Source organism: Sminthopsis crassicaudata, chromosome 4 (assembly GCF_048593235.1).
Source record: "Sminthopsis crassicaudata isolate SCR6 chromosome 4, ASM4859323v1, whole genome shotgun sequence".
Classification (NCBI taxonomy): Eukaryota; Metazoa; Chordata; class Mammalia; order Dasyuromorphia; family Dasyuridae; genus Sminthopsis; species Sminthopsis crassicaudata.
Window position 1 is genome coordinate 322,950,430 of NC_133620.1, and position 25,282 is coordinate 322,975,711.

Genomic DNA, 25,282 nt, shown 5'->3' on the forward strand with positions numbered 1-25,282 from the left:
AACCATAAAGACAATATTTTATAAGTGTTACAATTGCTATTTATAATCTTTATACTGTAAAAAGAAAATACAGAACAAATATTAATTCATTAATATTATAACTAGATATAAAATTTTCTTATTACAAAATGTAAGGTATTAAAGAGGCTAAGGAGGAAGAGGAATATTTCAAAACATGTAGATAGAAAGGTTTTAAATTAAAGGTATATGTGGGGATATTTATTGGGATATTGTTGCCATTTTTTTACTATGAGGAAAGGAGCAGAGATAAAATATTTTTCTTGTCTTATTGGAATTTGTTACTTCTTATTTTTGCTGTCCACATACTTTTAGATTATGTCAAACAACTAAGAAATATTTCTAAAGGTGAAAATTAGAAGATAGCTACTAAATAGTTAAATCCTCCGACTTAACTTTGATTCCAAACATTTGGTCATGAGAATGATGACCTGGAGGAGTTTTCTTATTCAACTAAAACAAATTCTTCTAACTATTGTTTCAATAGAAATTTTTTTTTTAAAGAAATACTACTCAAAAACTTTTTGTAAGAAATTAGATTTTTATACATACACAAATAAGCTTACTTAAAATCAACCAAGTTATCCTTTTAAATTACTTCCAGAACATGCCTCTCCACATTCAACAAGCATCTATAAAATTAGAATAGTTCAGTCTGAAACTCATATCTCTTTTCAAGTGAGAAGTAATTCAGGTCTGATATGTTCTATATTTGAAACTTGTCTTGACATCAAAACAAAGTCACAAACCAAATTCTTCTGGTTAGCTGGATAAGTAGGAGTAGAGTTCCACTAAAGAAAATCTTCATAAAAAGTCTCTAAATAATGGATACTAATCTCAAATGAGTTCAAGCACTTCAATGGAATACAATCCCATATTTCTTTGCTGGTGCAATTTTTGTAGTTGCTGTAAACTTCCTTCAATTTTGTTGAGCTCTGAATAAACCCACACCTAAAGAGAAGAATTTAAAAAGTAATATTTTAATAATGCTTAAAGGTAACAAATTCCATCTGGTTAATAATCATTTAGCATTTTAATTATTAATGGAATTTTAGGTGATAATTGGCACTTTACTGAAAGGGAAACAAAAATTAATCTTGCCATGTAATAAATATTTACATACCTGGGCTTTCACAAACTTATAAAGACTTGTCAATATTCCTTTTGCTTCTGGAATCATCACAACAACTGTAAAATGAGCGTCTAGCAGTAGACAGATCCAATCCATAATCTGAAGACAAATAGGAAAATAAGGGTTGAGGGATTGTGCAGAATCTGCCATGTCTGAAAATTTCCAGAATTTAATGTATAGCTGGACATTTCAGTTTACAGGTAGATAGTCCAAAAAAATAGAGGGATCCTCTTTCTAAAACTTGGTTTACATTACAATAACTATTTTATGGCTATTGGATTATTTGATATGATTAATAACAATACCAATAAAGCGAAAGACTTTGAGCTATGGCACTATTGGCCTCCTCTTTTTTTTAAGCTGAGGCAATTGGGGTTAAATGATTTGCCCAGGATCACACAGCTAGGAAGTATTAAGTGTCTGAGGTGTAATTTGAACTCAGATCTTCTTGACTTCAACGCCAGTACTCTATCCACTAAGGCATTTAGCTGCCCCTATTGGCCTCTTCTTTCAAATGATCTAATTGTTTTACTCTGTGACCTAACTGTACCCTACCAGAGTAGGCATAAAAAAACCACAACTATTTGTAGGACTAAAGTTGCCATAACCCATAATAGTTGTGATTCCTTGTGCTTACAAAAGAGTAATATGTAATTTTATATCCTCTAAACTCTGTATAGTTTACTTCAAAATTTTCATCCAACAAAAATACTGTTTCCAAAGACCTAAAGAGAAACTTTAGGGGCTTAAAGACCTGCCAAAATATGAAAAAACTTATGAGACCACAACTTAATATTCTAATATTTAATCTAGATCACATGTCATTTTACATAATTTATCATCTCAAAATATTATCTGTTCACTTAAAATAACTATAGACAACATAAAATATTTGAGCAGCTTCCTGACAAAACAAACCCAGGGTCTATATAAACAAAATTACAAAATGCTTTTCACACAAATGAAGACAAATTTAAACAACTGGAAAAACATTAATTGCTCAAGGGTCAGCAGAGTCAATAAAAACTAAAATGACACTTCTACCAAAGTTAAATTACTTCTTCAATGCCATACCAACCTACAAAAGAATTCTTTTATAGAGCTAGGGGAAAACAACAACAATATACAACTTAAAAGAACAAAAGATCAAGAATATCAATAGAATCAATAAAAAAATTTGAAAAGATAACAGTAGAATCATATTCAAACTATATTGCAAAGCAGTAATAATCAAAACAATCTATACTGGCTAAGAAATAGTGTGGTCAATCAGTGGAATAGATTAGAAACAGCATAGAGTAGTAAATGAACACAACAATTTAGTGTTTGATAAATTTAAAAACCCAAGCTTTAAAGAGAAGAACTTATTATCTACTAAAAATTTCTGGGAAAACTGGAAAGGAGTTCCATGGTCTATGGAGGCATAGACCAATATTTTATACCGTAAACCAAAATAAGGTAAAAATGGACAAATTATTAAGATATAAAGGGTGACAAGATAATAGGTTAGATAAGCAGGGGAAAAAAATGTACCCATCAGATCTATGGATAAAAAGTGTTTATGATCAAATAAAAGAAAGGATCACAAAAAATAAAATGGATAATTCTGATTACATGAAATTAAAAAGTTTTTACACAAAATCAATAGTCAAAAATTACAAGGAAAATAAGAAACTTGAAAATTTTATATTGTTTCCCTAATAAAAGCCTCATTTCTCAAATACATAGACAATGGAACCAAATTTATAAAAATAAAACCATTCCCCAATTGGTAAATGGCCAAAAGACAGAAACAGGCAGTTTTTAAAAGAAGTTGTACAAAATAGTACCAAAAAATGCTCCAGGAGCAGCTAGGTTTCACAGTGGGTAGAGGACCAGCCCTGAAGTCAGGAAGACCTGAGTTCAAATCTGATCTCAGATACCTAACACTTTCTAGTTGTGTGATCTTGGGCAATTCAAAACTTCAATTGCCTCAGGGGAAAAAAAAAGCTCTAGATTACAACTGATTAGTGAGATTATCTCACAGATAACAGAAAAGGAAAATAATTCATGCTGGAAAGGATGGGGGAAATTTTGGGACACTAATGCGAGTTCTGAATTGGTCCAACCATTTTGGAGAACAATATGGAACTATCCCCAAAGGGCTGTAAATTTCAAGTCATTTGGATCACATAAGATCTAGTACAATTCAGAAGAACTTATAATGAAAAATGCTGAACACTTCCAGAGAAAGAAACTGATGGAGTCTAAATGCAGAGTGATGCATATTTTTAAAACTCTTTTTCTTTTCTTTTACAATATGGAAAATACATTTTGCATGACTGCACATGTATAACTTATATCTAATTGCTTGCTATCTCAAGGAGGGGAAAGAGGAGGAGAATTTGGAGCTCAAAATTAAAAAAAAAAAAAAAAGTTAAAAAACATAGTATAAACTTGTATAAACTTCTGTAAAACAAAATGAACAGAACCAGGAAAACACTGTATATAGTAGCAGCAATATTGTAACAAGCCATGAAAGACTTAGCTACTCTTGATCAAGGCAATAATCTAAGACAATTCCAAAGTATCCATGAAGAAAAATGGTATCTACCTCCAAAAGAAAACTAATACTCTGAATGCAGACTAAATTACACTTTTTAAATTTTATTTTTCTTATTATTTTTGAATGTGTTTCCTTTTGCAATATGGGTTATATGGAAATGCTTTATGTGACTTCACATATCTAATTTAATTTGCTTACCTTCTCAAAAGGCAGGAAGGAGGGAGTGAATTTGGAATTCAAATTTTAAAAAATAAACATTAAAATTGTTTACATGTAATTAGGAAATATTTGCCAGTGATAATAGTAGAACTACAAAATTTGCTAAGAGACTCAATATTCTCTCTCTAAAAGTTTTGAAAAGTAATTAGGAGATAAATATATAAGTCCTAAGAATTAATGCTCACAATAACAGAAATTATCTAATCCATAACACAATATTAAGGAACACACAGGTCCTATCAATCCCAAGGCAGCTATAGAAAGATTAACAATGTCTTATCAACAAAGGAAGATTGATAGATGTTCCTGGAGGATATACTAAGCAAGTTAAAAACTTATGGCTGACAACAGATGCACATCACTGCATTTGCTGAGTATAACTTGAGTGACTTATTAGGTGGAAACTCTGACGGATAAACTTCAAACATGTAATCAATGGGGCCATATCCACAATCAACAATATGTGTACAAAGAAGTCTAAAACAAATGACTGAATCATGTGAATTCATTTACAGAAATGGCAAGGTTTATATAAACTGCTTGAGAGTAGGAACTATCTTTTTTTATATATTGTATCCCCAATACAGAGTAGGTGTTTAATATTGGTGAATTAATGCTTTTTAGTTTTAGTAAGTTTACATTCCAATACTTTTTGTTCAATTAAAAAATCATTTTGCTCTTCTGCATCACTGTTCATATGGTATTAAGTATCCAGCAGAAGGACTAGGTAGCTATATTTATCTCCAGACAGTTTCTTTCTAAACTCCACTGGATAAATAACTGACATTTAAAAATACCATGCTGTCAAAACCAATCTCATCTGAATTTCAGTATTATCCTGTGAGATTAAGTACAATTATTATTCCAATTTTGAAATTAATAAAACTGAAGCTTAGAGAAGTTAAATAATTTGATATAAGACTTATTCATTATAGGAATTGAATTTATGTCTCTCTTTTTAAATTTTCAACAGTATTTTATTTTATTTTTCTAAACACATATAATTGTTTTCAAAATTCATTTTTGTTAGACTTTGTGCTCCAAATTTTTCTCCCTTTCCTCTCCTCTCCCCAAGACAGCAAGAAATCTGATATAAGTTAAATATGGGCAATTCTTTAAAATATATTTCCACATTTGTCATGTTGTACAAGAAAGAAACCTCCCCCCACCAATATCATCAACAACAACAATGAATAAAAGGTGAAAAAACTATGCTTTGATCCACCTTGTCTCTATAATTTCTCTCTGTGGATGATGAAAGCATTTTCCATCCCAAGTCTACTGGAATTGCTCTGAATCACCACACTGTTGAGAAGAGCCATGTTCATCCCAGTTAATCATCACAAAATCTTGTTGCTATTGTGTACAATATTATTTTGGTTCTGTTCATTTCACTCAGTAATCAGTTCATGTAAGTCTTTCCAGGCTTTTCTGAAATAGCCTGTTCATCATTTCTTACAGAATAATACATTCATATACCAAAATTTATTCAAGCACTCCCTAATGGGCATCCACTCAATTTCTAGTTCCTTGTCACAACAAAAAAGGCTGCTACATTTTCTACATTACAATCTCCTTGGAACACAGACCCAGTAGTGAGACTGTTGGACCAAAAAGTATGCTGTTTCAAAATCCTTTAAACATAGTTCCAAAGTACTCTCCAAAAAGACTGGATCAGTTCACAACTCCTACAATAATGCCATGTTTCTCTTGATACAAGCCCAGCATTCTTTCCACTATTCCATAAGTTCAATAAATTGGTAAGGAGTACAAAAGATTATAGAGAGATGGGCAGCTTATCAAAAAACAAACAAACAAAAACAAAACAAAAAAAACCACCACCACCACCACCACCACCACCACCACCACCAACAACAACAACAACAAGTTTTAAATAAAACTGCCAAACAGATACTTTTTTCAGGTGAGAAGGAAAGAAAAGATGTTTGAATGGTCGTATATGAAGACCAAGAATCCTATCCCATTCCTCAATGAATCCCAACTTTTGTCACCACTCATGTTCTTCTCCCTAAAACCTGCCTATATAAACCAGTTAACAGTTTATCTACTCAGAACAAAGTAAATGTAAGTGTCTCACCTGGTTCAGTGTTGGAGGACAGGGTCCAGGAAGAGTCATACTAGCATTTTCACTACATTTCTCATAAAGGAAATGCAAATACTGGAGAAAAAGCTAGGACAAAGAAAAGTGACCACAAAACATTTCGGTTATACAAGTAACTCCAATACAAATACTTAGTTCATCAAGAAGTATTTCAACCCCTTCTCTTGCTTTATTTCTTCTGACTCTCTTTCTAGAGTATGTTTATTTTCAGCTGTGCTCTGAAACTTTAATTGAAATGGTACCACATGTCTATTCATCCTCCGCAAATCCCCAGTTTCTCATACCCAATTTTAACTCAACTCTATAGTTATGCCATGCTATTGTTTTCATAAGCAGACTAGATGAAAGCAAAACCTAAAAGAGAAATCTAATTTCCACAAATTTTTTTATTAAAGAGTACTTACAATGACGTGTTGCACAGTGAGGTCTTTCAGATTAGGCAAAAGAAATGTTTCACTATATGCTGAATGGAGAATTGCATTTCTATTCATGACTAAAGGAAAATGAACACAACCTTGAGGATGTATAAAAAAGATATCATATATACCGTAACACATTTAACATGTATGGGATTGCCTGTCACCTAGGGGAGGGGGTGAAGGGAGGGGAAAATTCAGAAAAGAAGTGAGTACAAGGGATAATTCTGGAAAAAAAAAAATTACCCATGCATATGGACTGTAAAAAAAAATTATTATAATTATAAAATTAAAAAAAATCATGAAAGTATTTTCTTAAATTTGTATAAAAGGTTAGCAGTTATCAAATATTTTTGTGCTAATCCTATAGATACTGAAAATGCTCAATTACTGCATGCATGAGTCTTTTATTAAGAATAGTATTAACAATTTGATAAGTGCTAACTAGCAAACTGATTCTAAGAAAGCAGTTACTTTTGGCTGTCAGGTGGAAGTTCTTTCTATGGGAACTGCCATTTAAATATTAACATTTAAGACTGATCTTATTAGGAACAATGTTTATGACATTTAGAAATCAGAACTTAGTTGAGAAGAATTTATTTAAATTGGTTAAAAGAAATGAATTTAGGTAAATAGCCCTGAATAAGCCCATTATTACAATTAAATTTATTTTAAAAATCTAATCATTTCAGTTGGTACAGAACTGTGATTTAATTGTTGTGGGAAATTTCTATTTATGTAAACGCCTTCCACTTTGCAGCCAACCTGTAATTTAGAATCTTTGAGAGTCATCTGGGACATTGACAAGTTATGTGGTCTGTTCATGATGCTACATGAGTGGAGGCAGAACTTAAACCCACACTATTACTGATTCTTCAGTCTAGTTTCTCTAATCATTACACAATGATGCCTCTCTTTAATACTACTACTTTACTATTAAGTTAACATTTAAAAATATGTAACAAAATCCCTGACTTAACTCAAAAATATTTTTTGTATAGTAAGGCTACCACATGATGAAAGACATGATAAAAAGACACAGGAAAATATTCATGTTTCAAAGGATACAGTAAAGCTGCTTTTGGGGGACTCACAGGACATGTTAAAGCAGTATTCATTGTATCATCCAGTTTATTTAACTTGCCATCAAAATTATCCTCTTCTAAAAGTACTGGACTGAAACCATTTTGAACAATTTCTGTTTTTCCCATTTTTCCATTCTGGGGAAAGTCAATATAACCAATAATTGACTCCATATTCACATTTGTCCCTTCAAGGCTGTCATTGCCAATGCTACAAGAAGAAAGATGTTACAAATAAGCATGAAATTAATTATGAGAATTCCACACAGCTTCCCCTCCCTCCCTAATAATGTGTTATAACCAAAAATAATAGCCTCTTTGCAAGTCAGAAAAATACCAAAAACTTAATTTTTTAAGCATTCTTAAAATTTTTATAGTTAAACATTAACAATGAAACCTATATTAAGAACTGAAACAGAGAGGAAAAGTTTGTTTCTCACCTACCTTAGGAAAACCTTTAAGCAAGCACAGGTAATTGATTCAGGAATGTCAGGGAACTGCTGTAGACAGAGCTGTAACAAATGTACATCTCTCTTTTCTAAGGCAACTGTCATCAAATCCGGACACAAACTGAGGGGAAAATAAAAGATGCTAAATTATTTTATACTTCCACACAAATTTCACTTATAAAAATATTCCTCAATTTCTCCTCCCCTAAATATGGAAGTTAGAATTTTATATAAAACATTACAAAAATATAGTACATGCAAAATATACTTAAGTAAGATAAGTTTTTACCTGTAAGAAAGTACTTGAGTTTGGATGAGTTGTACCAGACTACTCTGAGGATAAAATGTTGGTTCTGCTTTACACCTTCCCACCAGTTCTGTTACTATATGTCCAACAGTAATTTGAAAGTCAGGTGTCCGTTTATCAGCCAAAAACTTATTCAACTGTTGTTCAAGGTGTTTTTCAGAAACATCCTGAAAGACAAAATGGAATCCCAGAATCATCATGATAACAGCAAAATCCTAAAGTACTATGAATGGATTATTTTCTCATTTTTCATTCATAGTCACTAGTAGTAGGGTCATAAAAGTAGTAGGGTTATAAAATGAAAATTGATATATTATAAGTAAAGACTGCATTCTAACAAAGCAGCAGTTTAAAAGAGGATTCTATGTTAAATTCCTTGGAGGACAACTAAATTGTTGCTTTAGTTAATATGCAAATTCAATGGTTCATCTATAAGTAATCTGTTATCATAAATTAATAAGCTGGAGATATTGGTAGACCATTTAGTCCAATCCTTTCTTTTTATAGACAAGGAAAGTGAGGTGGAGGGAAGGGGGAGCACCAGGGAGCAGAATGCCTTTTTTGAGCTATAGGGATATCAGAATTTGTTTATTCATAAGCTAGGCAAGATCACAGAAAAATGCTTGTGCAAATTGAAATACTACATGCAGGGATTGAAACAGAACAATCAAGAATTTTTAGTTCCCAGTTTCATATTCAGATTTTATTTCTCAAGATTCCATGTCTATTTAGAGCATATGGGAATCTCAAATGAAGGTTCTGAGGCCTTTCTGGCAGGCTGGTGAATTAGTGTCAAGAACTGGATTCAGATTAAGAGACACAGAAAGAACCAATATCAGAATTTCAAATATGCAAAAATTTCAATTAAGAAGAGTTACTATTATCTAGCACTTCACTGTTAGGAGAAAGAGACAAATATCCCAAAAAGCAAGTTATAATCTGAAGTTTATGTTAAAAAAACAATTTTTAGTTTGTGATCTGGTATTAATACAACCTCAGTTCAATATCCTATTCCTTCTAAATACACACAGTAGAAATGAATAGAGGAGCAAATAAAGATTCAATTATTATATCATACTAACTAAGAAGAATTATTAAGCACCTATTATGAACCAGACACTGTCAGGTAGAACCATGCACTTAAGTTTTTTAAGCAGAGACTTCTATTTAAAAATTTCAATTAATTGAAGTTTTACTGTATTTCCATTGCACAAAACTTAGTTTTTTGAGTGCCTTTGAAAATCTACTCAAAATGTTATCCTTACTCTATTATACATACTTAAAAGTTGTTCTGAACTAACAGACTCTTGTGTTTGTCAAAATACAAGGTAGAAAAATAGAGGGAAAAAATTAAAGACATTTAGATTTAGATGTTAAAGCATCTAAATTTTAAAATTTTATGTGTAAAGAACAAAAGTTTATGGACATGGTTTAGCATAATGCCTAACATATAATAGGGAAACTAATAAATGGTTATTGACTGATTAACATGGGCACATAATCTTTTTTTTTGGGGGGGGGGCATTGTTTTTGTTTCTATATTTGAATATACATATAAAAGAAAATAAAAATAAAGTTTTAATTAGAAATTTCTGATATTTGATATTTTTTTATTTTGATATTTTTTAAATTAGAAATTTCTGATATTTGCCAAATTTACCAATTTGTCAAGAGATTTCTTTATTATTTTACCTACCTTTATATCTGATAAAAATTCTCTGTTTGTTGAATCCTCCAGCTGAGACTTGGTTTCATTTCTTCTTGTCCTTAACTAGAATTAAATAAATTGATTAGGACCTTGGAGCAGTTAAAAAATAAAAAAGATCTAGTTAGAAACTAACTTCCTCAAAAGATGAATATATCACAGACAAAACAAGTTATTGTGAAATTCTGTCATTATGATTATACCAGTAGCATTAATACCTAAGGTGGTGGTAAATCAACAAGAGAAAACAAACATCCCTACTAGTAAAGAGGTTCTGCTATGTGCCTATCCTTGCCATTCTTTCTCCCCCTTTAAATTTCTTCTTCCAATCCTTTTCCTTTATTGTCTTCTGGGTGGATTATTTAGAAGTTTAGACTATTTGAGGACAATGTAATATATTTATTAAATGGTTATTATATGCCAGGCACTGTGCTAAGAAATGGGGATACAAAGACATTCTAATGTAGTTTCCCTACATGTTCAAAGAGAAGTCAATACAAAATTTAACAAATACAAATATGTGGCAGGCATGGGAGGAGGGAGGAGAGACATTATTAACTGAAGAAATCAGTATAAACATCCTTTAAGAGGTAGCACTTGAATTGAGCTTTGAATGAAGCTAAGGATTTCATAACAGGAAAGGGAGTAGCATTTCAGGCAAAGGAGATAGCCTTGGCAAAGGTACCAAATCAGAAGATGCAAGTTACCTAGGGGCCAAAGATAATACGCCGATATGGCTGAAATTCTTAATATATGAAAGGATGTCAAATAAATCTACAAAGACAGGTTGAAGAAACACCATGAAAGGCTTTAAATAACAGATGTATGAATTTAATTTTTTTGTACAGTAGGGATATGGTCAGACCTGTACTGTGTTTTAGGAAGATTATTGTGGCAGCAAAGTTGGTAGATGGATTAGAGATGAAAGTCAGACTGCAAGAAGACCACTTAGGAACATACTTATTATAGGAATCTATTAAAACTTAATCCAGATGTGGTAAGTGCCAGAAAGGCAACTTACTGCTCTCACCTTCCTTTATTTTGATAGCTTCGTATTCTAGTTAAACAGTTCCATTTTACATTGTCTTGGATCATCCTTTGCCATTACCCTAACATTCTTATTTCTTACCAAACAGCAATCCTGGTTACTACTTTAATCAGCTGAACATCACTAAAAGTCAAGCCAAAGTCTTCTTTGGTTCAAAACAAATTTGTTATCTAATCTAACCTGTGCCCTCACACACATCTGAATAATTCCCTACTATATAGAGCTAGCTGGACCCCAACCAAGCTTTATAAACTAGCCAGTTGTTAATTACCTTGGCCATCTTTTTGCTTTTATAACTCCACCCAACCTTACATATAACACTTTCAATCTCTTGATCTGAGAAGAGCAAATACCAAATAATACTACCACTTCTTTTTGAAAGTGTACCTCAACTGATTTACCCATAACTCTACTCAGGGAAAGGTAGTTCATGTGACTTGGGGAAAGAGGAGAAAGTTTGGAATAGCTCCTGTGTGGAATGAATAAATGAATTGAAATTACTAAGAATGTAGTTTGTAATATATATACATATATAATGTATATATCTTCCTTGGCAATGGGTTTCATTTCACATTTTACCAAGAAACTGGGGCTATACACTTGACAAGAGACCCTCTTTTCTCCCTTTCAAGATTTTAACTCACTTTAGGATAATGAATTTCTTCTCACTCGCTGAGGACTTTGCACAGCTCTGACGCAATTAAATACAATTTATATGCAAGTTAAGACATCACCTTCACTATGCAATTTGTCCTTTTAGAAAAAAAAAAAAACAAAACAACAACTTAAGATTCCAATTTTAGAGAAAGAGGCAGTGTTCTGTCAAGGTTGGCCCCTCTTCTCATGCCCGTGATTCCTTTTATTGAAAACTCTGTCAATCTCTATCTATCAAGCTCTTTCTCTCACATACAAACATACTCAAAGATCTACAACCTTAAAAAACTGATTCACTCAACTTCAAGTTAATGTCTCAGCTCTTCTCTCTAAAACCAAAATAGAAAATGCTACTTGCTTGTGTTATTTCCACTTTCTTACTTGGCACTGACTTCTCAATTGGTCAAAAGTGGAATGGGCTACCTTGAAAAGCAAGAGATCTTCATTCCTTCAAATGTATGCTGGATTATGCAGGAATAGTAGTTAGGAATTAATTTCTGATTTGGTTTGACTAGATTGCTACTAAGGTGTCTTCTGATTACCAAATTCTGATTTCTTGATTGAAGCCATATTTTAAAGTTTTAAGTGCCAGAGAAAAGGGTGTGTATTTTTAATCTAGAGGCAAGGGGGAACTATGGAAGTTTCTTGAGCAGGGAAGTGTCTCAGTCAGACCAGTAGTTAAGGAATATTATCAGGCTAATTGAGTGGAAAGTGGATTGGAGAGAAAAGAGACTGGAAGCAGGGACACCAATTAGGAAACTACTGTAACAATCCATGAAGTTATTAAAGATCTAAACTAATTCACAGATTCAGAACATGAAGGAAACTAAGGATCACCAAGGCCACTCTCTGCCTCTTTCTCTTTTGATCATATAAGCATGGATTTAGAACTGGAAAGACCTTTGAAAACATTTGACTCTTCACTTTACTGATAAGGAAACTGATGCACAGAGAGATTAAGTAACTTGCCCAAGATCACACTCCTACTTAAGGATCTGGGACAGGATTTTAATACCTAGGTCATTGCCTTTGTATCCCCAGTGCCTAGCAACATGCCTACATGTGTATATGCTTGATAAATGTTTGGTGGACTGATATACAAATGGATTATTCAATTTTAAAATGATGCTTGGATCTGAAATGATGATTTTCTGATCATTGGACATTTATGCTGGGCCATTAATAATATTTTAATAAAAAATTCTCTAACTTACATTTCTCTTTGACTGTCCTTTAAGAGGTGCTAAGTTATTTGAAGCTTGTGATTCAAGTCCATCTCCTTGAAATGTTCCCCAGTTTACAAAGCGGGACGCAACTTGGGTACCTGTGAAGACACAAAATACATAATTTCTGTAAACATGCTGATACTATAATTTTATATTAAATTGCTTCTTCAATCCCTTGACAAAATAAAACAATTACAAGACACCTTAAAATTCCATCTGGTAACTTTTCTCCACAGGAAAGTTAAAAAAAATTACGTACTATGAAAGTCCATATATTCAGGAATATGAAAATGCAACAAGATAAGGTCCATAAGACAACCATAGAGTTAGTATCTACCTAATCTGCCTTGGGGATTTTCACATTGTTCCTGGACAATGGCTTTTCTAAAAACATAGCTCTCTAAAAAATTTCTACTATTCATAGCAAATGTCAAAGGTAGAAGTATAGTCTATAGGAAAGCTATGGAAGCTACTGGAGTAGCTTATTGGAAAAATATGTTTATATACATTTATATAACAATTCATACCTGGAGCTTGAATATGCTTGAGTTTTCCCAGAGCAGCTGCTAATGATGATATTTCACATTTAAATGGGATCACAGTCAAAAATTTTCCATGCAGCATAAACAATTTCCCCCCATAACACCAAAGCTAGAAAATAAAAAGCATATTAAAGCCAAAATATTTTATGTAATTACATTATACCTTTAATTTTAATAAAAATTAAAAAAATAAATTTTAATTTTAATTAAATAAAACCTGAGTATCAAATATGTGCAAAGCTTTGTGCCGAACACTGGGATTATGAAAGATGTTCTAGGAGTAGGACAAGGGGAAAACTCAGCCATGTTTTACAAGATAGAAGCAGTTAGGTACATAGAAGATATCAAGCTCTATCCAGAATGAGGAAGACCTGAGACCAAATCCTGCTGCAGATAGTCACTAGCTGGTGTAACCTTCAGTTTACACGTCTATAAAATGGGAATAACAAGAGTACTTTCTTCACAAAATTGCTATGAGGATCTAATGTAAGTTAAGCACCATGTAAACTTTAAATGTTAGTTACTTCCTATGACACATCTGTATAGTACCATGCAGAATGGGTCTTCTTTAATCTTTTAAAATATCTATTATATTTCAGAATATATGTAAATCTACTGTACTGTTTAACAAGTAGTGGCTGAAATATTGATGATGCAAACTTAAAAATGCATAAGACCATGGCTTGAGCAAAGAATGGTGGAATAAAGGTAGGGATTTAGAACCCCTTGAATTACCTTTAAAATAATGATTTTAAAAAACTTTAGAGCATCAGAACCCACAAAAAGAAAGAGTGGAAATAGTTTTCCAACTGAAAGCAGCTTGGAAGGCTAGCAAAAGGGGTCTGTTGCATCGGATCAAGTCTGAAGCACAACTGCTGTACAGGCTACACCAGCACAGCCCAGGCCCTAGGAAACCAAGAACAGGCTAGGAGGCCTCTAAAAAGGCCACTCTGGCTCTGATCTCCAGACTTCTCAACCCAAAGAAACCAAGGACAACTTAGCAGGAAAGGTTTGGTGTATTAGGGTGTGAGGGGAACCTGAGTCCAGGATTGGACTTTGGAAGCCACTGAATCAACAGCAGTAGCAGCAGTGACCACAGAAGCCAACAGTAGCGGCTTCCAGAGATCTCAGCACACAAGTAGGGCACCAGAACAGGTGGTGAAAGGGAGATTGTCTGGATCTCTTTGCTAGCATTGGGGGGGAGGAAGAATTCTTTTGCTTTGCTCATACCTAAGATATGGGTAGCAAGCTGGCTTACAGAACAGGTTCCTAGAAAGATCTTTGAAAACCAGCTCTATGCCCCTGAAGCTTGGAACATTATTGCACCCTCCATCCTAGGAAATAGAGTCCTACTTTACCAAAGAGTTAAAGGCTAATGATCAAACAAAACAAACAAATAATATCAGGGAGAAAAAGAAAAATATTTCATTTTACTAAAGAACAAAATAAATCTTTTATAATACACACACACGCACACACAAAAAAATCAGATTAAGTCACAGATTAGTTTAAACCTGGAACAGGAGTCCAATAAGCAAATTTCTGCCACGTATTTCTGTTTGGTTTTCTATTTCCAAAGTCAAATCACGAACATTTTCTGTCATGATTTAATATGCTTAGTAAATTAAAATCTTTTTGGACATCTTAAAATATCCTGTGGGCTAATGACAGGAAAGGAAAGTGATAAATGTTGGATAAGATGTGGGAAAATTAAAACACTAATGCACTGCTAGTGGGATTGTGAACTGTTCTAACTATTTGGAGAAAAATTTGGAAATAGTCCAAAAGACTATGAAACTTGATATACGCATTGATAAAGCACTACAACTACTAGGTCTGTATCCCAAATGGGTCATGGAAAAAGATATACATGTACAAAAAATTTATAATTACTCTTTTAGTGGTGGCAAAGAACCAATACCTGTCAACTGCGGATTCTAAGGGATTTATGATGGAAAATGCTATTCACATCCAGAGAAAGAACTGAGTCTGAATAGAGATCGAAGCATACATTCCCCTCCCCCCCCCAGGCTGGGGTTAAGTGACTTGCCCAGGGTCACACAGCTAGGAAGTGTTAAGTGTCTGAGACCAGATTTGAACTCGGGTCCTCCTGAATTCAGGGCTGGTGCTCTATCCACTGTGCCACCTAGCTGCCCCGAAGCACACAATTTTCACACACACACCCCAGCCCTCCTGATTTTTTCCCTTTTGTTCTGATCCTTTTTTCATATGATTAATGTGGAAATAGGTTTTAACATAATCGTACATGTATAAGCTCTATCAAATTGTTTGCCATCTTGGGAAGAGAAGAAAGGAAATGAGAAAAATTTGAAACTAAAATCCAACAAAAATGAATTTTAAATACTATCTTTACATATAACTGAAAAAATAAAATACTAGTAAGTAGGAGAAAAAAAGATTTTACCATCCTGGGCAGTTTTCAAATAGAGTCCTAGAAAAAGATTATGTTGATTTTCCAAGAGCCAATCTAGCCAAGCTAGAGAAACTCACTATCAGATCAGAAAATAACAGATGAACTGTGAGTTATATCATTTAATGAATAATATTAATGAAATGTTAGATGGAATAAGTACAGGAAATTTTAAGAAACTAGGGCTTGTAATTTCCAGTGTTGAGAAACTCCTATGAGGAAACTTCACATGCAGATGAACAATTTATCTGTAATTAATAATTTTAGAGTTGTTTGAGATGGTGACAGGTTAAATGATTTGCCCATTGATCACAAAGCATGCCATTTCTCTGGAATCAATGGGCAAATCATTTAACCTGTCACCGTCTCAAACATATATATACATACACTATACTGTTTCTTATAGGCCCATTATCAAATGAAACTTTTCAACAAAACAGAAAAAAATTATAAAACAACTTACTTGACCACTCGTCCCTTGTGGTAAGTCCTTTGAAGTTTGTAATGTCTGGAATTTTATATTCCAAATAGAGATGCTTTCTATAAAATAGAAATATGGTATCAAAATAAAGACATCATAAATACAAATTTTCAGTGCCCTAAGACATTATAGTAAAATATATATTTATTTTTCTTATAGAGTCTTCCAAAATTGTATCAAATTTTATTCTAAGACTTAATTCTGTATTAATTTGGTGTATATGTTAGTTTAAATTTAGTCATTTAGTAATTCTTAAAATATCAAGCATCCATGTGTTTATTATTAGTATTGTGGGGCTCAAAACAAATATAAAATATGGTTTCTGCCATTAGGAGTGTCGAATCTTTTTAAGAAATAGTCACTCAGGGCAGCTAAGTGGTGCAATATGGCACCAGCCCTGAAGTCAGGAGGACCTGATTTCAAATTTGGTCTCATACACTTAACACTTCCTGGTTGTGTGACTCTGGGCAAGTCACTTAATTCCAATTGCCTCAGCAAAAAAAAAAAAAAAAAAAAGCCACTCACTTAACAGCATCAATTAAATAATTATTATATGCTAGACTGTACTAAGTGCTAGGGACAAAAAAAAGAAAAGAAAAAATAGTCTTGAGTCTCAAAGAGTTTATATTCTAATGGGGGTAACATGACAAAATAGACGAGATGTCTTGATTAGTCAGGAAATAATTTTAGCGGAGAAGACATTAAAACCTCAGGAATATTAGAAAAGATGGAATTTAAGCTAATTTTTGGAGGAAACTAAAGCTTCTAAGAGGGAAGAGAGAATATTCCAGACAAAGAAGATAAGATAGAATGTGTGTAAAGCAAGTAGGACTTGGATGATTAGACTGTACAATGTTTGAGGAGAGTCAAGTATAAAAATGGAAAAGTAATAAGGGAAGAGATTATGGAGAGCTTTAAATGCTAAACAATTTTTATTTGACACTAGAGAATCTCTATGGAGCTACAGGAGTTTACTGAGCAGTTTGTGGGGGCGGGAAAGGGAGAGGGGATAGGAGGAAAAGAAGTGCTGACATGATTAGACCTACACTTTAGGAAAATCACTTTGGAGGATGGACTGAAATGGCAGGCAATAGATCACGAGGGCCTAAACTGTGTGAATGTAGAAAGGAAAGTACATAAAAGTTGTGCAGACAGAAATAACACGTTACCTATCAACCACACTGGCAACAAATTGTTATTGTCAACAATTTGGCAGTGAATAGATACATAGGTAAAATAAGGATTTGAGGATATAACCAAGGTCATGAATCTGAGTGACTGGGTGCTCTTAACAACAATGGAGAAGTTCAGAAGAAGCGTGGATTTGCTCATATAAAGGCATTAGATTGGATGACCTTGAAGATCCCTTCCAGGTCTAAACTTATGATCCTAATACAGAATATCTCTATACTGAACCCACATGTTTATGTTTATAGGTTATATGTATGTATTTATACTTCACAAATACTTTAAAAGTATAAATAAAGTATAAGTATAAATACTTTATGTAAATAATTCATGTAATTCGTTTTCTTTGTTGGTGTGCACACTTTAAAAGTCACATGATTTTATTATTTACCATCTTTTTTCTTTGTACCTCCAGAGCTAATACATTAAAGATTAATAAATGTTAACTGATATGCCCAAAGGGCTATCAAATTGTGCATATCTTTTGATCCAGCAATGTCTTTACTGGGTCTGTATCCCAAGATCATAAAAAAAAAAAAAAAAAAGGAAATGGATCCATATGTACAAAATGGTTTTAGCAGCCCTTTTTGTAGTTGTAAGGAACTAGAAACTAAGTGGAGGCCCATGAGTTGGGGAATAGCTGAATAAGTTATGGCATATGTAATGGAATGTTATTGTTCTATAAGAAACGATCAGCAGGATGATTTCAGAGAAGCCTAGAGAGACTTACATGAATTGATGTTAAGTGAAGTGAACAGAATCAGGAGAATATTGTACAAAGTAACAAGATTATATGATGTTCAACTGTAATGAGTTTGGCTTTTTTCAACAACGAATTGATTCAAAGCAATTCCAATAAGACTTGTTTTAAGCAATCTTAGGAAGAGGGGGGAAAGAGAAAAACTGGGCACACAAGATTTTGCAAAGGTGAATATTGAAAACTATCTTTGCATGTATTTGGAAAAATAAAATACTATTCAAAAAATTAAAATAAATATTTATTGATTGGCAGAAACATGCAGAAAAAGGATAGATTTGGGGAATAGGGTTAAGACCTGTTTTGGATCTGCTGAATTACATGCAGATAAACAAATAAAAATCAGGACCTCCATTTTAATCCCAGTTCTATCACTTAATACTATGTAACTAATAGGCAATTTGCTTATCTCTGAGCCTCAGTTTTCTTATTTAAAAAATGAAGGCTTGGATTAAATGGTCTATAATGTCCCTTGCATCTCTAAACATATGATTCTATTAAAGTGACAAAATAAATGTTAAAATTTATGTCACAGGAAGGAGAATGTAGGCAACTAGGAGACAAACTTGTTTGCCCTTGAAGAAAAGGCAGTATTTAGATGGGTGGAAGGGTATGAACAAAGGAATAGAAATAAAAAAAGTGGAAAGAATTATTGTGGGAGGAAAGTGAGAGGTGTAACCTGACTGCTGAAGTAAAGGGTTTCTATTGGGAAGTACAAGTAAAATTCATATTGGGACCAAGATCTTAAGATTCCATAAATATTATACAGAGGACAAATAATAAAATTTCACCCAAACCTCAGAGGATATCCTCAGCTCTGAAACAATCTGAGTACCTAGTGTTTCTAAAATGAGAGCTGCTTACAAAGAAGCCCTCATCTCCTGCTCAAAGGGAAGTTTACTAGGTATAGAAGCAATGGAACTCACCTCCCTCATGACAAATCAAAAGCCATATAAGTTAAAGGGGTTTGGGATCAGAAGCATCTACTGATGATGATTCTAGACACATGAAGGGAAATGTTAACCTAGACAATTTGGCTTACTTAAGATTTTCTAACATGAGAGAGATGTTTTTAAAAATGTTTTAGAAGCTATGTGGAGAAAGATGACTTAGGAGACTACTGAAAAAATCCAGATATGACATAATCCCAGTAGCAATGAGGGTGTAGAAGTATCCTTTCTAGTCCTTTCATATATATAACACATTTTGAAGAAACAGGGCTTGGTGACAGACTGGAGATAGTTACCTTTAGGAGCTTTGAGTGAAGTTCCCATGATTGCTACATGATCCTTATCAAGGATGGCAAATGAAACACCCCTTAGAACATTTCCAGATATATAAGTCTTGAGTAAGAGAGATGTGGCCAGTACTTTCTTCTCTTCAGGTTTATCCTGATTTAATGGTATCAGGGTTTCATATATACATCCATTACAACCTATTGGAAACAAAAATGGTTTTTGTGTTAATTATTGGGGGGAGGGTAGGGGGGGGACACATTTCTTCCCTTCTCACAATTTTAGATAACAAATCAATACAATATAACCAAAACTTCAAGTCCATGATTATAGTGTTGGTTTTTTAAAAATCAAACTCTCAATTGAAACTAGTAAAATTTCTTAACAGAATAACAAGAAAATTCTAACAATAAAAATCTAAACAATCTTTAATAGCTTTCTACCTATATACCAAAGTGACTACATTTCACCAATGGGAACAATGTTAATTCACTGAAGACCAAGTTCTTGACACAGTATAAAGAAATCACAGATAAGACTAATGTTATATATGCAGATAAATGATAAAAACAAGCATTTGGAATTTAAATCATTTAAAAGGTATCTGAATTGTGTACTTAAGTTACTTAAAAAATAGATTCTTATGAGGATTCCCTTATTAAAAAAAAAAGAAAAAGAAAACATATACTGGGAAGTTAGATGGCACAGAGTGATAGAGTGCCAGGTCTAAAGTAGACTAATTTTTCTGAATTCAAATGTGATCTCAGACATTTAAAAGCTGTGTAACCCTATGTAAGTCAGTTAATCCTGTTTGCCTCAGTTTCTTTATCAGTAAAATGAGCTAAAGAAGGAAATGGCAAACCATTTTAGCATCTTTTCCAAGAAAATTTAAAATAGGTGTCACAAAGACTTGGACACAATTAAATAACAAGTAACATATACAAATTCCATCACGTCATAAAGTTAACCTCTATTGGCATGCCAACCATAATTCTTATAAGGTTTTGAAATATGGATAATTTCATTATATAGATAACAACTGCTCTGTCTTACAAAATATCACTGTATTGCTATGGTCAACTTTCTAGTAACAAGTTTATTTAGTTAGATTTGGATAGATGTTCTCTTCAGGTAACAAAAATACCCAATTGTTCCCATAACTAAAATCTTTCCATTGTAGCATAACTTAGTACTATAATTTGCATCCTATAGGCATAGCCTCAGAGAACTTAAGGAAGTCAGAGTATACAGAATGTTGTGTGTATACTGTTAGATATAAGTTTGCTAAACTGCTGTTTTTCTCCATATTGCCTCGTCCTATAGCATGTAAACTTAAAGAGGCAAAGAGCAGGAAAAGAGGAGTAAAACAGCTTTTTCTTTCTATATCTAGTTCCTAATATACAATTGTAATTTTGTTTATTACTTTTCTTTTTGAATATTTGTTATAAGAAAAGGAATGGATATGTTCAGAAGAAATATTAAGTGAACAACAAAAGGTACAAATTTTTTGAAAAGAAAAAAAAATTTTGCTTAAAAGTTTAGAAAATAACTTACTCAAACACAGTAAAGTGATTAATCTTTCATTCACAGATGCAGCAAAATTCAATGTAACTGGTTCTTCTTCTCCAGGTAAAAGAGCATATTTGCATAAATTATGTGGGTTAAACACTTGCACATACACAAAATAATTTCCATGCTACAAAAGAAAGATAATATTGTTTCATTTATAAACATTAAAAGTTTATCAAGTTACACTTAAAACTATAAGTAAATCATATAAACTATATGTTAACTCAAAGAATCAAATAAAACTTTCTTGATTCCATCTTCAAAATACTTTTTTTCTATTATTAAGCTATTCTCTCTAGATTCCTTAGCATTTGACAAAATAGGCCAAGAAAACAGTGAGGACACACTTACCTTTTCTGTAACAAATATTAAAACAGGCTGATTAGAATCCAAGAAAAGTTTTGTCCATCTGAAAACAAAATGGCAATTTTAAAGAAATACATGTATTATTAAAGCACAGCAAATTAAAAAAAATAAATGCTCAAGAAAAATTAGATATTGATAAAGCACTCTAAAAATGTTAAAATGCACAAATACACATGTGAACGTTCAATTCAATGTTGTTTCATAAAATTTTAAAAAGTAGAAGTGAAAAAGATCTTTATCTAGTCTTATATTTTAATAAGTGTCAGAAAAAAACAAAGATAAGAGAGGCTAAGTGCCTTTCTAGTAGAAAAAGTTCTGCCAATGGAGTCAACGGAGCTAGGTTCAAATTCTGTCTCCATCACTTAAGTTTTGTGTGATGATGAACATGCAGTTTAAGTTAAAATATACTTTCTGGTTCAATTTCCTCACTTGTAAAATCAGGGGGTTAGGCTAGGCTAGATTCCTAAAGATTCCTTCAGACTTTTAAATCTACTATCCTATGATTTATTCAGTTAAATTAGTTAACAGAGTATCAGGAACTAGAATCTAAGGTATCTGATTTCTAAGCTAATAGTCTATCTTCCTTTTTTAATGGTTAAAAATGGTTAATTGGCACCAACAAAAAAAATTATCCATGTAATTATCAATGTAATAAAAACCTTCTGGATTTACTTTAAAGTACAATTTTCAACTTAAAACAAATACATATATATATATATGATAAAGGCTCTTTTCAGTCCTTTGATTAGGTCCTCTCTTTCTTCCATCCACATTCCTAGGAAACACCAGCTATTTCCATCCTGAAAGTGAAAGCAATTTGTTCCCTTATAAAAGCTGGAGTTCATACATGCAGAATGAAGAATATAGACAGTCAGCTATTTATGCTTTGGCATAAGGAACCTTAAAGGCATATAATCCAATTTCAGAGAAGTTAAATAGCTTGTCCCCAGATAGTAACAGGGATGATATTTGAACTTGACCCTTTGACTCATTTAACTGTTTCCATTATACTATCTTCTATATGAAGAGTAAAAGCTGAGATATACCTGTAACGACAGATGACCTTTTATATATACATATGTATACTTTGAAGAGCAACACCAACTTGGATGAAGTTCTAGGGTACATGTATTTTTGATACACCACAACCCATCTGTCTCTATCTGTCTCTCAGTATCTATCTGCCATTTCTCAAAATACTTTCATAATCCTATGGAACTATCTCCAAAACCTCTTTAAAAGTCTAAAATAAAAATATACTATTCTTAGGAATATTCAAGAGAATTTGTCACAAACTCTGAAATCAAATTGTTAACAACACTTTTACTTTATAACAACAACACTGATGGAAAATCTGGAGGAGATAGAATAAAAAGTGATTACTGACTAAACTATATTGTTAAATCTCAAGAATAAAGGGAAACTGAGCAAGTCGCTACAATTTTGTAGACAGAATATGAAGGACTTGGTTTTATCCTGCCTGTTCTCTCTACTACTTGATAGCAGGTCTTAGAATCATATTACCAGGATTCAAGACTACCTTGAAATCACCTCCCCAAATGTGCCAATCTCAACTTTTCTAGCTCAGATCAAGACTAACAAAGTCCTCTCATTTCACCAACTTTCATTTATGAAGTGACCAGATGTTGTAGAGCAAAATTTCTCTAAAGAACTTTGCAAGTACTGAGAGCTCTGCATTTGAGATAAGTAGTACTAGAAAGCTTATATTTGGATAATATGGGATAGTACTAGATTACTAAACCTCTACAAAAGAACCTCTTCTAATTGGACATGTTTATATATATATATATATATATATATAGGATTGCTTCTTATCTAGGGGAGGAGGAAGAGGGATGAGGGAGGAAAAAATGTGGAACACAAGGTCTTGAAGGGGTGAATGTTGAAAACTATGCATGTGTTTTGAAAATAAAATAAATTATAAAATAAAAAGAACCTTTTCTGTGTGGATGCAGATGTGAGGAAATGGAAGTGTTAAAGGGTAACAAAACTAAAGACTCAAACTAATGGTCAATATACTGAGAGAAGTAAAATTGAATATGGGAAAAAAAATTACTTTCAGACTGGCTGTTGAAGCGTATCTGATTTGGTTAAAAGCAGTTTGGATGTGCCACAACTTACTTAATAACTTCTTCATCTGAAATTACAGCTTCAATTTTTTGTTGGGGTTCTGCAAGCAAAGCATCTAGACTTCGAACAGCACCTTCTCTGAACAAGACAAGTGGTTCAGTATTTTGTATTGAATGTATTCTATATACATCAGCAGACAGCTGCAGGAGAAACAATGTATTTTAATGTCATTCTAAATGAATTTACAGTGGAGAATATAAAATTATTATCCAATATTACTTCTTGAAATTTTAGCATGATTACTAGTTTGTTTTGCCAGCTTATGACTACACTTCACTTTAAGTACTTTTCAACTATCTTTGAGTCACAAATTTCTGGCATTATAACAACTCCATAAGCAGTAAATAATAACAGGAATTAAAATTAAATCAATTTTTTTGACAAGGAACTGCTTTTTAAAAAGGCTGAAAGAAAAGACACAAAGGATCCCATACTTTGTTAAATTTTTGTTTCACTTACTTTAAACCATCTTCTAACCATATTCTTTCATTTTATGTTTAAATAATCATAGTCAAATGTATTCAGTCTCTCAAGTGCCCCAGGCAACTTTAAGTTACAGAGGACCTGCAGAGCAGTATCAGTAGAGAGCTAGCTTCTATACCACAAGTTGCTGACATAGGAAATCAGTATGTCCAAGTTCCTCTTTGTTCCACCCCCAAATTTACATTTAAAAAATCTTTTCTTGAATCTATTTGTATTTCTCTTAAAGTAGGACAGTCCTATTGTTAACTCATAGAACTGTCCTCAAAGTCTCAGTAGAGTTTAAAGTTTTAACAGATGAAAGTATAAAACAAACAAAAAATATAGCTATTGTCCAAATAGTCTAATTATATCTATGCTATTAATCCTTCAACTTACTGTGGCTTTGAATACTTTATCCAAATTCACATCTTCATTCTTCCATATTCTCAAAACCTAAAATAGGAAAGCAATTATAACTGAATACCATTCATTTGGTAACTGTAGCATAAATATATGAATTAACTCATATTTGAAACTAAAACATTATTTACTTAGGTAACATTTCATTAGTATTAAGTACATTAAATTTTAAGATTTCAAGACAATGTTAAAATAATGTTTCTAAAGCACTTTAGCTATAAAAGAGATTATAGATTTAAAGCAGGTAATCTACTTAAGAAGGCTTCATTAACACAAATCAACAGAAAAAAATCCCACCTTATCATCGTGGACAACAACATATTCACCAGTCTGAAAGTTGCACACAGCTGGACATGTTATAGTCTGACCTTGCTTAACTGACCAGCACCCCAATGGTTTCTGATCTGAAACCTAATTGAATAAAAACAAACACAATGTTTAATGTCATTAGAATCAAAAATTCCAAAGACAGAATATTTATAATCAACAAAATAAATCAGAAACTAGCAATAATGATTTTTTAAAAAAAAGTCTAATTTTATCCATGCTAGACCAGGTTTAAAGAATACAATGAAATAATTTATTTTTCTATGCAAAATATTATTTGCATACAAGTAGTTGATAGCAAAGTATAGAGTCAGGGAAACCTGATTCAAACATGGCCTCAGATCCTTACTATACTAACTGTGTGATCTTAGCCAAGTCACTTTATGTTTGCCTCAGTTTCCTCAACTATAAAATGGAGACTTTATACTTT

General features: G+C 32.6%; 1 protein-coding gene across 1 annotated transcript in view; it reads right to left on the reverse strand.

The window, feature by feature from the left end:
• Positions 1-539: 539 nt before the first annotated feature.
• NOL11 (nucleolar protein 11) overlaps positions 540-25,282 on the reverse strand; it is a 30,405-nt gene continuing 5,662 nt past the window's right edge. Inside the window, exons 2-18 of the mRNA XM_074260558.1 lie at positions 24,823-24,936; positions 24,502-24,558; positions 23,635-23,783; positions 21,478-21,535; positions 21,112-21,253; positions 19,569-19,757; positions 16,360-16,436; positions 13,451-13,574; positions 12,912-13,021; positions 9,987-10,061; positions 8,273-8,457; positions 7,979-8,104; positions 7,521-7,745; positions 6,441-6,519; positions 6,013-6,105; positions 1,142-1,249; positions 540-969 (exon numbers count right to left, since the gene is read on the reverse strand). Of these exons, the coding sequence (XP_074116659.1) occupies positions 856-969; positions 1,142-1,249; positions 6,013-6,105; positions 6,441-6,519; positions 7,521-7,745; positions 7,979-8,104; positions 8,273-8,457; positions 9,987-10,061; positions 12,912-13,021; positions 13,451-13,574; positions 16,360-16,436; positions 19,569-19,757; positions 21,112-21,253; positions 21,478-21,535; positions 23,635-23,783; positions 24,502-24,558; positions 24,823-24,936 (2,025 nt within the window). The 3' untranslated portion in view covers positions 540-855. The remainder of the gene's footprint in view (positions 970-1,141; positions 1,250-6,012; positions 6,106-6,440; positions 6,520-7,520; positions 7,746-7,978; positions 8,105-8,272; positions 8,458-9,986; positions 10,062-12,911; positions 13,022-13,450; positions 13,575-16,359; positions 16,437-19,568; positions 19,758-21,111; positions 21,254-21,477; positions 21,536-23,634; positions 23,784-24,501; positions 24,559-24,822; positions 24,937-25,282) is intronic.